The sequence below is a fragment of the Eublepharis macularius genome, chromosome 11, assembly GCF_028583425.1.
Source record: "Eublepharis macularius isolate TG4126 chromosome 11, MPM_Emac_v1.0, whole genome shotgun sequence".
In the NCBI taxonomy this organism is placed as follows: domain Eukaryota; kingdom Metazoa; phylum Chordata; class Lepidosauria; order Squamata; family Eublepharidae; genus Eublepharis; species Eublepharis macularius.
In genome coordinates, this window is record NC_072800.1 from 45486087 (window position 1) to 45502568 (window position 16482).

Here is a 16482-nt window from a genome sequence, read left to right on the forward strand (position 1 = left end):
AAGCTTTCCCATCTGATCAGTAATTCCTTTGATATATGGCAAAAACACTTTTCCTGTAGGAGACTGTTTTTCCTTGGTTGTTTGATTCATCCTGGGTTTGATTGCTCTTCGGATTTCATTTCTGGAGTAGCCATTTGCCTGAAGTGTGTGGTTTAGATGATTAATTTCCTCATTGAGAAAGTGCGGCTCACATATCCGTCTTGCACGATCCACTAATGTTTTCATTATGCCTCTTTTCTGTCGGGGGTGGTGATTGGAGTTTTTGTGTAAGTACCGATCAGTGTGAGTTGGTTTCCTGTAGACCTTGTGACCTAACTGAAAGTTTGCTTTGCGGATGACCAAGGTATCCAGGAATGGGAGTTTTCCCTCGATTTCTTTCTCCATTGTGAATTGTATGTTTAGGTGGATGTTGTTGAGATGATTCAAAAACCCCATCAGTTCTACCTCCCCATGGCTCCAAATGATAAACGTATCATCCACAAACTGGAACCATACACTAGGTTTGTGGGGTGCTGATTCTAGAGCTGTTTTTTTCAAAATGTTCCATGTAGAAGTTTGCTATAACTGGGCTGAGTGGGCTCCCCATGGCCACCCCATCCATCTGTTCATAGAATTCATTGTCCCATTGGAAGTAACTGGTTGTCAGACAATGGTGGAATAAGGCTGTTACATCCTCTGGGAAAATCTGATTAATAAGTGCAATAGTGTCTTTTACTGGAACCTTGGTAAACAGGGATACCAACTCACACTGATGGCTACTCCAGAAATGAAATCCGAAGAGCAATCAAACCCAGGATGAAAAATACAACAGATGCTACGATCAGCAAAAGACAGTAGAGACCCCCTCACCTCTGCAGGAGTATACCGTATACCCTGCAGCTGTGGACAAGTTTACATCGGGACCACAAAGCGTAGCATCCAGACAAGAATAAAAGAACATGAAAGACACTGCAGACTTGGACAACCTGAAAAATCAGCAGTGGCTGAACATAGCCTAACGCAAACAGGGCACAGTATCTTATTCCAGGACACCAAAATACTGGACAACACTTCCAACTACTTTGTCAGACTGCACAGGGAAGCCATTGAAATTCACAAGCATAAGCAAAACTTCAACAGGAAAGAAGAAACCTTAAGAATGAACAGAGCATGGTTTCCAGTTCTGAAAAACACCAGGCTAACAAAACATTCTATCCCCGACAATAGCCCTGCAGAGAAGATTAGCACATCAAGTACCAATCCATATGCAAAAGAACCTCCTCAGGATACAGTGAAGCCTCCCGCCATTAGCATTCCACACCCTGGGAAACTCTTACAGGATGACTCAGCTCAACCCCACCCCTCCTGAGTAGATACAAATGACCTACATCTTTTCCACACTGTGACACTGAGAGATCTCTGTCTTTTGGTGCTACACCTCTGAAGATGCCAGCCACAGCTGCTGGCGAAACGTCAGGAAGTACAATGCCAAGACCACGGCAATACAGCCCGGAAAACCCACAACAACCTTGCAAGTTTCCTCAGCAATCAACTGAGGAAACTGACTAGTTCTCAGCATATTGACTGGGGAAACTGACCAGTCTTCAAAGCCTGCAGCAGAATTGGGGCATTTTTCTAGTGCTGAAATAAAAAACAGACACCACTTCAGTTTAACTACATCCAAGTGTAGAATTAAAGAATCAAAGCAGTATGGGCTGAATATGCAGAAAGCCCGATGTAAAGTTCACCATGCGGAAGAGGACAAGGTCTGTGTTGCACTTACTTACTTAATGAGAAGTGACCTCTTGCCAATGCTGTTTTTCTCCCCAACATACCTGTGGTATAGCTGTTAAAAGTGTTGGACTCGGATCTGGAAGACCCAGGTTCAGTTCCCACTCTACCATGGAAGCTTGCTAGGTGAGGTGACCTTGGGCCAGTCGCACTCTCTCAGTCTAACCTATCTCACATTGTTGTGAGGATAAAATGCAGGAGAGGAGGATGAAAGCCACTTTGTGTCCTCGTTGGGGCAAAAGGCAGGGTATAAGTAAAGTAAATAAATAAAAATAAATACTCCTACAAACCAAGAATTCTCCCTTTTATTCATGTAAATTTCTTTTGTGAAGTTTTTAAAAAAACCTTGAAATTATATCTGACATTTCAGTGACTGAGGAAAGTCTTTGGGCTATTTCACTTTAGATCCTCAGTTGGGTGGTAGTGTTCTAGTGATTCAGTTCAGTGGAAAATAAAGGAAATATAGTTTAATACTTGTATTCAAATTTGCTAAATGGTTTGGGACAATTAATTTCCAATTGTTTCCCAGTAGAGTAGATTTACTTGTGCATTAATGAAGCACAGGTGTTAGGCCCCTGGAGTCTCTGTGCCTAGGAGGCATATTTAGGTTGTTTATCTAGTCAGCCGTAGGTACTGCAAGGTACTCAAGCTTGCCTTTTACACTTTATACAGTGAGGTTTTTTTAAAAAATTTAAAAATTGCGAGCACCTGTTAAAATTTCAAAACTGGTCATGTAGAAAGAAGAGGCAGTAATAGTAAATAGCGCTAAAAGTTAACGGAAGTCAGCTTCTGTTATGCTTAACTGCCCGGCTTGATGTTATGAAGAAAAGAAGCTTCATTTAGGCAAATATGTTATGTGAAGAAGTAATAGTCAGCACCATGCTTCTTGGTTCCATGTTTTGGAATAACGCATTTTTTTTAAAATAGGTACTGTTTTATCTATGGGTGAAACCCAAATGTGCTTATATTAATATTCATTTTTCTTGTTTATTCACTGAACTGCAGTACCAACATTTTAGAGGAAATGGAATAGCCTCCACAGACATTATGAATTTCAGTAGCTGGCTTAATTATAGTGATCTACATATTCATTAAATCCAGGGAAGAAATGTGTCCAAAAAGACAACCATGCGTTTAGAAATAGCACACTGCTAAATATATACATTTAAAACTTCCTTTCTTTTTTGTTTACCCCAAATTACTTCATGTTATATTGCTTCTCAGTCAACTAAGTCTTTAATAATAATTTTAAAAGTTCTCTACTCTTGTTTGTTCTATGTAGTAAAGAATGGGAAGCATTATTTGTAAACAACAATTACTTGGCAACAATACGGCTGAAGGGGATTAATGGGCAGCTGAGAAGCAGCAGGTTCCGTAGTGTTTGCTGGAAGGTAAGAAGAAAATATTTATTTACAGCTTGTGGTGGTAATATATCAACATATTACCTGATGCACTTAAAGATCTCTTGATGTAATGGGTCACTGAGTTTTTCAAAGAGATTTTGCCCCAGTGTTTCCCTATCCATTTTTATCACTCATAGACCAGCTCCTAATTTGAAACACCGTATTGTTGCATTGCCAGTCATACTGAGGTAGTCAAATAACTTTGACTTGGTAATCGTCTGTAGTCAGATGATTCAGTCAAATCAGTGCGTTTTGCACTGTGCGGTGCAACTAACCACTAAGCTTTGCTAAAAACTATCCACCCTCTTTTAAGTAGTTTCCTTCAGGTTTGCAGAAAGCTGCACAGTAGCCCTGATTGGTTCCATTGTGTGGATTTTTTGATGAATGATTCTATTCAGAAAGTTGATAGTGCTTGCTTTCCTTTCTAACCAACACGTTTCATTTGATTTACAGCTATTTCTGAATGTTCTTCCTCCTGATAGAAGTCAATGGATCAGTAAAACAACAAAATTACGAACATTGTATGACAAGATTAAAGAAATAGTAAGCTGGGTTTAAAACACATTCTTCATCCTTATTCCGTATTTCAATATGTCTGATGTGGGAGAGTCTAAATTCTAAGGTCTTGTTCTTATCTGCAGCATATTACAAATCCCAGGAAAGCTGGACAGCAAGACTTGGTGATCAATAACCCTCTTTCTCAGGACGAAGGGGTAATAAAGCCTTTCTGTTATGTGTTGAATATACAACATACTTTTAGTATCTGTATTCCTTAATTAAGGTCAGAGTGCATAAATCTTATCATATGCGGTTGGTCCAAAGAAAATTAAATGAGGTAGTAGTATGGTGTTCATAGACACTGAAGTTACTATAACCCATGCCATGCCTTTGTGGAATCCTTGTCCTATTTGTACAGTTACTGAGAGTATTGATATCAGGATATGAGTCCAGTGGCACCTTAGAGACCAACAAGATTGGTCTCTAAGGTGCCACTGGATTCAAATCCTGCTGTTCTACTGCAGACCAACACAACTACATACCTGAAATGATCAAAACATTGATATTTGCTTTGCCCAGCATTGTATAATAAAGGATGTTTGTCCTACAGCTGGCTTAAAAGCCAAGTGTCTAGATCAGTTGTGTCAGCAGGCCATCTTGTGGGCTAGACTCAGGTGAAAGAACAGGATGGCATGATCTACTTTGTCAAAGGCTGCAGATAGATCCATGTGGAGCAACAAAGAAGCATCACCTTTGTTTACATTCAGACAGAAGTAATCAACTGAAGCTCCTAGGTCTGTCTCTGTCCCGTAGCCTGCCCTGAAATCAAACCCAAAAGGATCTAGAGCACAGGAGTTATCCAAGAGTACCTGGAGTTGGCCTCCTACTGCTCCCTCAATCACTTTGTCAAGAAAGGGCAGATTAGAGATTGGACATTAATTGACCACATCATTTTTGTGGATGGATTTTTTAAAAGCAGTGAATGGATAACTACTTCTTTGAGTGGTCGAGGGAAGGAACCCTGAGTTAGTGATTTATAATAGTCATCAAGGGCTTACATACAATAATAGAATGCAACCATACAAAGCAAAGCCATAAATCAAATAGCATATATTTAGAATAAAAAGCAGTAAGATATTCAGCCTTTAGAGAGCCAAGATCTAGTTTTACAGCATCCCAAACTTGGATTTTCATATAGTGATCGGCTGCTTATCCAAAGCATCTGGTTGCTAGATAAATAATATTAAGTAAGGGGATATTAATTTTTGTGGGATCTCTTTACTATCTGTTCACCCAATAGCTTGCTTGGGACAATGATCATTGCCATACTGTTTATGCCTGTTGTTGTGTGGCTCGGTTCACTTCTCTTAACTCCCAGTATGTGTACAAAATTTTATGCAGGTTTTAGATATATAATTTCCTTTCTCCTTGATTTGGTTTGTTAGGGGTTTTTTGGGGTATGCTATATTCAATTTCACCTATAAGTCCAGTATTCAAGTAGCTATCTGAAAACGAAACTGATATGCCATCTTTAAACGGACAAAAGGAGTGAAGATGCTCTTCTCCAGAAGTGGAGTATGCTGCGCATTCAGTTGCTCTCAGCTGATGATGTCTTGATGAGCAAGAGATCAGAGCTGGGACTTTGTTTCATTCTCTCAGAGAGTTGCCACCTGTTCTTATTCATTTAAAATAAATGTTAGTCATCAGCTCTTTTATTTAAACATTTCTGCAATTTTAAAAGACAGCTGAATATACCATGATTAATTCTTCCAGTGAATATCAAGTGGATCCAATAATGTTGATATATTGCCTGTTGAACTAGCATCTCTTTATTATTTTTAAATCAGTATCCATTGCTTAGGGGGCAATATTTGGACGATCAAGTGACCACATGATAGGAAACATTTTGGGAGGATTCTTGCTTCCTGTTACTTTCTAGTGAACTAAGCTATTTTATTTAAACTTTTCATGAATACTGATCAGGGCCTCTTGCAAATGTTTGCAGCTGTGGCATTGTAAAAATATCTCAGGAATGGCTGTTGGCCTTAATTGGACAATATCGCAATACAGCAGTTCTGTAAATGTTTTGTTGCAGAGTTACCACACAGGCTGCAATTAGATATTGTGGGAGACATATGCACACATCCCCTTCCTCTCATCTCTGGTAATGTCCAGGAATACAAAATATGAGAGGTTACATCACTTTGCTATAAGATTTACTCACACACATATGATAGTGAAGTAAAGTGATAGAAAAATGATGTCACATCATATGTTTTCTATTACTAAATATTACTGGCAGAGAGAGGAAGGAGATGTGGACTGCTGTTTTTGGCAGCTTTAACTCCCAAAAACTTACACCCTGAAAATCTCGTTGGTCTTTAAAGTGCTACCGAACTCAAGTCCTGCTGTTCTATTGCAGATGCAGACCAATACTGCTAACTACCTGTTAATATAAACATTCTGAAAATTTAAGCCCATCCATGAACTAGATGTTCCCTTCACAGAATATTCTTTTTTTCATTTTTTACTTTATTACTGCAATGCTTAGATAGATATCGGTAGGTGGCCCCAGGGCCCAGTCCAAGCCCAGGTAAGTCCTACTGATACCATAGAATTAGACCCACTTCTTTGTGCTCTAGTTACATATTACTATTTTTCTCAAAGATTAATTTCTTGTTCTGTTTACTATTAACTTATTACATTTGAACAAAAGTGCCAAAATTTACAAATTCTGATCTTCATGGATACCAGTTTCAAGTTGCTAAATGTATCATGTTTAAAATTTGTACACAATTTATATAAGCCATTATTGTTTGGTTGGTTTTTCAGAGTCTCTGGAACAAATTTTTTCAGGACAAAGAACTTCGGGGAATGATTGAACAAGATGTGACGAGAACGTATGTGGTACTACTAAAAAATTATAAAATTTGTATCATTAACTAGCTATTGTACAATTGGAATAGTCAGTCACTCGCTGGCTCGCAGGTCACGTTCAGCTGACTTTACATTTTTGTTCCACTTTTCAAAAAAAACAGCTCACAAATTAGTTGACCGAAGTTGGTATTGGTTTTGCTATTTATAGTGGACCAGATGAAGCCTCTAGGGCTGTACATTTGTTTACTTTAAAATTTCTAAACCATTTTTGGATGGACTCAAAGTTGAACCACAGTAATTCTTGCAGGTTAGAATATGAGTGCAGTGCTTGCCCAACAGGATTTTAGGTGGTTTAAGAAAAAGAGGGAAAGAATATACCACAGTCTAGATTAGTAAGGGATGTCTTAAATGTGTCTGTCTTGCTTTAAGCCTCAACGAAGTATTTAATTTAAGATATGTATTTAAGATACCTTGGAGCAGTTGAAGTGAGTTTGTTTTTGATTACTATTACGAGATTTTACATTAGATTTTATGAAAGACAGTTTCAGTGTGGAGGGAGAAAAAGAATAAGAGGAACTGACATTTTGTGACTAAATTATGTTTATTATACAAGATTGAACAGATGATTTTCTGTAATTCTTAACACTTAATCAATAAAAAGTGACGTGTAATTAGTAAGAATTGTCATTCAGCTAGAGGAATTTAGCATTTCTATTTTTGTGTATAACTTTCCTACTGTCAGAGATGCCTTTTAAAATGTTCCTTAGTACTGTAGTATTCTTTCATCTCTTTAGCCCTGAGGTCATTCCTGTTAAGGAACTTCCCAAAGCCAGAACTCAATTCTGGAAAACATTTTGTCAGAGTTAGAACACTGATTGCATCGAGTAACTCCAGTTAAACTCGGTGACTTGATATAAAAAATGTTAATATTCTGTGTGTAGCATATACTTATACTGAAATCTGGGGCGCAAAATCGATTTTCATGGTTTTTAAAATGCACAATTCAGTATAATACCCTTTTCATTTATAGAATTGATGGGTGGCAAAACTCAAAACAATACCAAGAAATATTAACATTCTTGATTGATTGATTTTGTATACCCATATCCCCTAGATGTATTTTCAAATGCATTAATGCTATTAGATATATAATTAAAATCTGAGTGTGCATTCATGTGAATTCTCACAGGTGGCATTTTTTTAAAAAATATGGGAGCAATTCAGGATGTTTAAGATTATATAAATACTTAAGTTCTAAATGTGGAATTAAAGTTGGGATACTGCTAGTTATGGAGCAATTGTAAAAATAACATAGCTTTCAAACAGCTTTTGCTTTGGCAAAGGGAATGATGGGTTTGTGATTTATGTGATCATCCTTTTGAGAGAATGCTAGTTAATGGAAACTGTTCATATTCAAGCTCTCAAATCATGGTTGTCTGTTTTCAGTTGACAGGGTTATCCTTAAAACTTGATCACAAGTCATATTTCTTGAGTTCTCAGTTTCTCCCATTCCAGTGTTCATCACTGCATGCCTAAAGAAAAAGAAGTTAACTGTTTTGCAATCCTGTATCTCTCTTTGTGTGTATGAGAAAGAGAGCGAGAGAGAGTGGCAGTAGAGGAAGCCGGTTGTGTTCCTTCTGCCTCTCTGATAGCCTAAAGCAAATATTATTGATTTCATTTGAACTTACTTCCATATAAATGTGAATAGGCTTTCGTGTAGGATCCTAGCTTTAGACAAATTCTTGGGAAACTGTAGGTGTAGGCTAGAATTGCTACATCTGCCATTTGTACTCGTGAAAGTCACAAAGATAAAAGTATGTCTTGAATAGAAAAACAGTTTCATTTTGAAGTAGGAGCCCCGTGGCGCAATTGTTTGTGGTAGGAGCCCCGTGGCACAGAGTGGTAAGCTGCAGTACTGCAGCCTAAGATTTGCTCACAACCTGGGTTCGATCCTGGCAGAAGCTGGGTTTAGGTAGCCGGCTTAAGGTTGACTCTGCCTTCCATCCTTCCAAGGCTGGTAAAATGAGTACCCAGTTTCCGGGGGGTAAATTGTAGATGACTGGAGACGGCAAACCACCCCATAACAAAAGTCTGCCAAGAAAACGTTGTGATGCGATGTCTCCCAATGGGACTCAGTGCTTGCACAGGGGACTATACCTTAATTGTTTGTGGTAAGTAAGCCTTAGAACGTATTTTAAACAATGTTGTTTGTACTTTAAGTAAACTAGAAATACAATATTTTTCAGGTCTCAGTGTACAAAAAAATAAAAGAACAAATTGAAAAAAAAGACAGGCTGCTAAAAGAAACCTATTTTTGTATCATCAGTCCAGAAATTCAAGACGTATTTGTGAATTTTGTGGTCTCTATCAATTACATTTTTCTTCTTCAGGTTTCCTGAAATGCAGTATTTCCAGCAAGAGAATGTGAGAAAGATTCTTACAGATGTTCTCTTCTGTTATGCTCGGGAAAATGAGCAGTTACTTTATAAACAGGTAATGAAACTAGTGTACAGGTGGTATCCATTGCCTAAGTATTTTGTAGGTTTTTTCCCCACACGGTTTGACAATTGATTGAACAATAACATAGGTTTTATTATCTCCAAATTTGTGTGCTAAAGCTTAGGCAATCAAAGAACTGCTTGTTAGCTGTGTGGTAAAGAAACCAAGCTATTCATGCACATATGTTTCCCATGTGAGGTAAGACATTCCCTCAAATTGTTTTCTTCAGTGCCGCTAAATCTTATTTTCTAACTTCTTAAAAGTTAAAAAAACTTTTTATTGTAACTTAGCTAATGAAAGCTTTCTATGCTCTATTTCATAAATTGCAAATATATCTACCAGATATCTAAATATTTATCTTGAATGAACAGTGTGCATTCCCCTAGATGTCAGTGGTACTCAAACCAAGTAAAACGTACATTAATGGCACTTCATTCATATATGCAACAAAAAGTGCAGTGTGTGTGGTACAAGCAATTTAAAATATTTTTATCAGTGTATCTGTCATCATGATTTCAAGGAAGATATTTCTCTAATATCTTCCTGTTATCAGAGAAAGACACACAACTCTGTGTGTGTATGTGTGTTATGCCAACAGAGTTTTAAAATAATTTAGGTGAGATTTTTATTAGAATATCTTACTCTGCTGAAAGTATAAAAGCTATCAAGCTTTGTATGTGTTTGATCAGTACCAAAGTATCTTTTCCTGAGAAAGTTGTCCAAGAAGTCTATGTTGGAATTTGTGTAAGTAGCTGGTAGTTCATTCATAAAGAAACAAAGATAGTTCTGTTCACAGGAAAAGGCTAAATAGTATGGTGAGTAAAAATGATCTCTATAAAACTGGCATTGATTGAAATGTATATAGTAGAACGTGTCTCTTTCCAGCTATTCTATCACACGTAGGACCTTATTTCTCAGTTAATATTTTACAAAATTTAATATAGAAAACATATTATGCACAAATAGCCACAATTATTGTGGGGGAATTTGTATTTGCTGAGCACTCAAAATGCCATATTTTGTATCTGTCTAAATGTTACTTGAGAATTGTAGCGAACAATACCTTGCACACATCTGGTTTTGACACTGAAATGTGCACTCCATCAGGTCTCCTCTGTAACAAGTCAGAACACTGATTCCATGTTATGATGTTATCATAATGGTTGAGGCAGTGATATGTGTGTGGAGAAATGCACAATCATAATGTCATGTTGTGGAATGAGTACACCATTATTGGGGCAGAGGGTGTTTTAAGTAACATCCCTTTTGTCACACATGACGCATAGTTTTGCCCTTAGCTTTTGAATATTTTAGTTGAATCAAAAATGAAAAAAACATAAAGTGTACACTCACACAGTCTATGATTCCTATTCAGGAATTTAAGCCAAGCTTCCTGTTGTTGTTTCGAAACACAAGCAATGTCTATGACATTTTAAAAAAACAATTTGTAGTTCTATATTATTAGGCAATTTTTGTTCTTATTTGATAGTTCTGCACTGGCTGGTGGCTCAGTCCCTCATGAGAGAGAGCTTTTTTGCCATATTTTTTCAGAAAAAAAGACAGGAAGCTAAGCTAAAAACAGCAACTCAGGTACCTCCCCACATATGTTTCATGATATAAAATAAATATGAGATCAGCCTTACTTAGGTGTCATTGAAGAGGGAAGATTTGTTTCCACACTGTGCTGTGGCAGCTATTCTTCTTATTTACTAAAAATATTTATATCCTACTCTTCCATTATAAATCTAAATTTTCAGGGCGGATTACAACCAATTTTTAAAGAGAACATTAAAAAGAGCTCAAGCTTTAAAAATAGCCAGAAGCCAAAAAATATTTCTTTTAAACATAAAAGGCAGCCTCTAAAGGGAGACATGATAGAAGTTTATAAAATTATGCCTGAAGAAGAGAGAGTAGACAGAGAGATTTTTTTCTCCCTATCTAAAATACTAGAACTCAAGGGCACCCAGTGAAGTTGATAAGTAGTAGATTCAGGACAGACAAAAGGAAATACTTCTTTAGACAACAAGTGATTAAGATGTGGAATTCATTGTCAGAGGATGCCGTGATGAAAACAGGCATAGAAGGACATTAGGCAGATTCATGGAGGTTAGGACTATCAATGTCTACTAGCCATGGTGACTAAAGGGAACCTCCACCTTCAAAGGCGCTATACCCCTGCATATCAGTGCCAGGAGGCCACATCAAGGAAGGCCTTGGCCTCTGTGCCATGTTGTTGACCCTCCATAGTAACTGATTGGCCACTGTGTGAGACAGGATGTAGGACTAGATGGATCACCAGTCTAATTCACCAGGGCTCTTCTTATGTTCTTAAGTTTTAGAATGCTGTAAATATATTGCTCAGCTCAAAATCAGACCTTTGCTACAATTGAACTGTGTAACTACCCAAAATCTTCCTAAGGAGAACCATCTTCAATACATGGTAGAATATTAATAAAACTTCCCTAGGGAGGGTGTACCAATGCTGCTTCGGAGAAGGCGCACTATCACTTGTAGCTTTCCCCCATACTTCAGATGATTGGAGCACATTGTAAAGGATCTCTGGTGATTAATCCAGTGCCTAGGCAGGTAGATATTCTATGCATGCCTCATCAATGATCATGCCAAACAACAAGACCATTCAAATTTTATTCTTCAGCCTGAGCACACAATGCTTTTGCGAGTATATGAAAAGATGCTAAATGTTTGAAAAAGACTCTTTCATTTTATATATTAAATAGTAACTTTACCATTTTAATTATCTTTCATATATTGTCTGGAGGGGAGCTACTTATCTAGATCTAATCAACTTGTACACTATATGCTGATATTGTCCTGGATATGTTTGATATGTTTTTTTCTTATAGGGTGTAAGCAAATCTTTAATCAGCTGTGCAACCTCCTTATTTTCAGGGAACATAACTCAGTTGCAGGAAAAAGGAAAGTGATTGGTTTAAAAGAAGACTCACACTTTGAGTAATTTGTTTAACAAGAATCCACCCCCGCCCCGCCGCCCTTAACTGTCCCCTGCTTATGCTGAACATCTTAGGTAGTTCTTTACAAGGAAATAATACCTTCCTTCATACGGATTTGAGTATTTAGTTGGATTTGGGTTGTTTTTTTTTTAAGTTGAGTTCCTCACAAGCTGTTAAAGCTATTATTTTGTACTAGGTGACACCCCGTTTAACATAGACCATATTGTTAATAGTTATGGGATTTTATTGAATTAATGAGACTGTTATCATGTAGTAGAATGTCTTGCTGAGTTAATTGAAACTGGAGAGATTATATAAATGGTATTAATGAACTTTGACTGCCTGGTGCCTCTGTTTTAATAAAGACTGCTTGGTGGGCTAAATGAACATAGGCAGATAAAAGAACAGGTTCAATTTTGTGAGCCTACAGGCTGTTAACAAAGAAAACTTTTTCACCTCTGTTTTCCAATAGTATCATTTCCACAGTGTGGTAATTTTAGAAGATTGTTGATCTGGGACTAAAAGAGCTGAAGAAACACTTGATATTTCAGTGTCTAGATTTAATAACTAATAACTAACAATTATTAAATGCAATAGCAAATATTTATGAAGTGCTGCTGAAATGCCTGAACCTCTTATATATTTTCCTATTATGTTGTTCATTGGAGCCCACATTGTCTTCATTCTCCTTGATACACAGTGCTTGTATCTTGTTTTAGATAAGTTTACCCTCCTAATTAATTTTATAGTATTTTCATGTCACTAAGAAATTCCTAACAGCAAGAGGAATGTTTTTCAGATCATTTACAGGCATTCTTCGGAACTTTTTCATTTGTATCAGTATCCTCAAAAATGTCCTTTTAACAATACCATTGTGTATGCCACAGCTTTCTATTGCCCCAGCACTTCCTCTGCCCAATATGACATAAGACAATAAGACACAAGACAGCTGTGTGTAGTTTCAACTAGTTTGCTTATTCATAGGAATTTATTTAAATGGCTAACACCTAAATCACCATTTATTTAAATAAGCTGTCATGGGTGCCTACTTGACAGGTTGACGGTGGCTTCTCCACCATCCCGTTCTAATAGCAAAATGCCCACTGAAGCAAATAGCTGCCGCCTCTTCCTGATTGGCTGACTATTAGCTCACCCACACAGGGCTACCTAGAGTCACCATGGGCTCCTGGACAAAAATTCCATAAGAAGAAAAAGGAAGTGCTGTTGAGTCACAGCTAACTCATGGGAACCCCAACCATGGGGTGTTCAAGGCAAGAGATGAGCAGAAGTAGTTTGCCACTGCCTTCCTCCGTGTAGCAACACCTATCATCTAAAACAAATGTCATAAAAAATAAATCACTTGGCTTTCGGTTGCTGAGAATGGAATAATAATTGCAATAAGATATATTGCAACACACACACACCCAAGTCAACAAACCAGGAGCGAGCAGAATCAAGAAGACTCCAGCCAAGAGCCTAGCCAGAACACTGAAGCACCGTAGCAATTAAAAATAGGTGAGACACAAGTTACGAGGGAATGAGCCCCATTGAATAAAGTGAGACATCAGTCTCTCTACAAGTACTCAATTGAAAAAAATACCTATTAAAATATTTCTACTAACCCAAAACAAAAAAGCAAACTCACAGCAACATGAAGATGCTTGAATAGGGAAGGAAAATTGGGGAGATGTGAAAAGTCGGTTATCCTGCAGGAAGAGGAGGCAGGTGAGGCAAGTCTGTTTTCTTCCTGCACTTGCCTTAACTTTAGAAAGAGATTCTAGTCCCAGATGCTGAAATTCAACTAGCTCCAACTGCTTCCATAAAGAGAATAAAAGAAAACAGAAGCAGAGGCAGATTGGGCAATTGAATGCTCCTGATCAGGTTGAAGGTATAGATCAAGAGAATTGATGAGATCTTTAGGGAGCAATCCTAAACAGGTCTCCTTAGAAGTAAGACACATTTTATGCAATGGGGCTTCTGTTTCGCTTGCATGTGTGCTTTTTAAAAATTTAATATACTGTATAATATGTACTGTCTGTTGCTGTAAGTGTGCTCCTACTGGATAGTTAGTTCCATGTTCGTTTAATTTGTCATGTCTATTTATATTTTGTCTCCACATTGTTTTCAGCTCTGTACCACATTTTTGCTTTTTTCAAATTTCTGCAATTCTTACCCTAGTGTGTTGTTTACTGAATGTCCCAGCTGTTGATCGTATTGACTTACACTGTGAAAGCCACCTTGAATCTCAGTGAGAAAGGTAGACTATAAATAATGTAAACAATAAATGAAATAAATAGCAATAAAATAAGAGGCTTGCTAGATCATACCAGAGGTCTCTCTAGTAGAGTGTTGTGTTTCGCATGCTGGCTATCCAGTTGCTTCTGGGAATCCCACTAGCAGAAAATAAGGGCAACAGCTACCCACAGTTGCCCTCCTAAATTGGCATTCAAGAGTATACTGCCTCTGAACATGGAGGTTCTATTTGGCCATCACAGCTAATTGCCCCTCATGGACCTGTCCACCTCCCCAAATCTAATAGCCTTTTAAAGTCTTCTAAAGTCATCTCTGAATATTCGCTTGTTCTCTTTATATCAGCCCTTGAAGATTCCCTGTATCAAATACTGTTTGCACAGTCTATACTTCTTAATATTTCTCTGTGTAGCCACGTGCCTAATTTTGTAATTTTATATTTACACACATACACCACACCCATGTATCTACCAGTAAAGGATACACTTCTTACATCTGATGAATTAGGCTCCAGTGAAATCTAGCAAGGCCGAGTATCAGATGTCCCACCAATACAACAGCAACAACAATAACTCGGAGGTTGAACAGTGCTTTATAGGCAATTAAAATAACTTCTGATTATTTGGAAGCGGGTGTAGTTCTAATTTATAATCTCGGACTTCATATATGCTTTAACTCAGTCTAAACGAGATGTATTTTAAAACCACAAACACAAAGTATAGTCACATATTTAAATTAGAATATATATTGCTTTGCTAAAAACTAGAACTAAGGCATTCACCATTCCATGTTCACAACCATTAAAACAGATCACAGTGCATGCGAAGTGGTATGCCTGGGGCAGGGGGAAATCACCCTTTGCTAATTTGATAGATTCGTGGGAATACACACACTCCCTTTCTGAACACAATATGAAGAAATGTTTTCTGTTCTGCAGTTACATGTTTTAACTTCTTAGCCAGGGTAGGCGTAATATGAGATAAAAACGCATGTAGAATTAGAGAGGGGTGGGAATTAGGACATACCAGGTAGGTTGATGAATCCATGTTTGCTTCAGCCTTGCAGCCACGGAGAGCTTTCTTTTTTAAAAAATCGCTGCAAAAAAACAAACAAACAGCAAAATGCTGACTAGCAGGAATCTCTTTACTTCCTGGGCTCTGTGCCCCCTGGCTGCTGCAGGCAGAACTGTACCAAAAAAAGTGAAAAGCATTCTCAGAGCCAAACTACAAGTGACGTCTTACACAGGTTGGACACTAGTCGGCTTCCCTCAAGTTTTGATGGGAAATGTAGGCATCCTGGTTTTACAGCTTGGCTCTCCATTACAGCTGCAAGACCAGGATGCCTACATTTCCCATCAAAACTTGAGGGAAGCCTAGTGTCCAACCTGTGTAAGACGTCACTTTTAGTTTGGCTCTCAGAATGCATGATTTATCCAGGTTCTAGGGCCCTCAAGAGTTGATAGGCCCAGGGAATTTTGTCCTTCTCCCAGTCTCTTGGCAGCCTTGCACCCATAATGTCTCGTGCTTCATTTGCATTGCTGGGGCAAACTGATCCATGTCTTAATGTTAATGTGATCCCCCCTGAGCCTGCCGGTGCGAGGAGGGCGGGCATAAATTTAAACTAATTAATTAATTAATTCTGTTAATTTCCTTTTTAAAGGTATTTTGCTATTTCTGTACTCTAAGAAATCCCATTAAAATTAAATTAACAAGACTTGGTTGTAATTGGGAGTATCTCAAAGCACAATTTAACTGACAGCTCCTTTTTCCAGACCAAAAGATTTCTTTTTGCCTGTGAAGTTTAAAGTTTAATTATACCAGAAATTTATAGCAAAACAGGAGAAACAAAATAATTTATTCTCACACACAGAAATACATACAATTTCTTTTTTGCATTTGTGCCTTTCACTGTAGCTCTTTGACCCCTTTTCCCAATCTCTTCTGTTCCATATTGACACGGTGGGGAACTTGTAAGGACTTACAAGAGCAACCACATTTCCCCTTGTATCACCTTATCCATACTATTTTTTCTTTCCTTCCTCCTGGCCGTCCCCATATTCACACTTTTCTTTGCTCAATACTTGGCCCTGCACCCAAAAGAGAATGTCTGACCCTGCTTTGCCCCCCTCCCAAAAGAGAGGGATGGAGGAAGATGCAGCTGATCTAACTGATCAGCTGGGCAGCACTTCCCTCACTATGTTCATGTGGACTGGG

The 16482-nt window shown here is 37.9% G+C and overlaps 1 protein-coding gene across 8 annotated transcripts in view; it reads left to right on the forward strand.

Annotated features, from left to right (window-relative positions):
- The window catches only part of TBC1D5 (TBC1 domain family member 5), a 452638-nt gene that overhangs the window by 264965 nt on the left and 171191 nt on the right, over positions 1-16482 (forward strand). For 7 of the 8 annotated variants that reach the window (XM_054991058.1, XM_054991057.1, XM_054991065.1 and 4 more), the window contains 5 exons: positions 3053-3161; positions 3627-3716; positions 3815-3886; positions 6504-6571; positions 8939-9041. In XM_054991058.1, the coding sequence (XP_054847033.1) occupies positions 3053-3161; positions 3627-3716; positions 3815-3886; positions 6504-6571; positions 8939-9041 (442 nt within the window). The remainder of the gene's footprint in view (positions 1-3052; positions 3162-3626; positions 3717-3814; positions 3887-6503; positions 6572-8938; positions 9042-16482) is intronic. The other variant, XM_054991064.1, reaches the window with a different exon arrangement.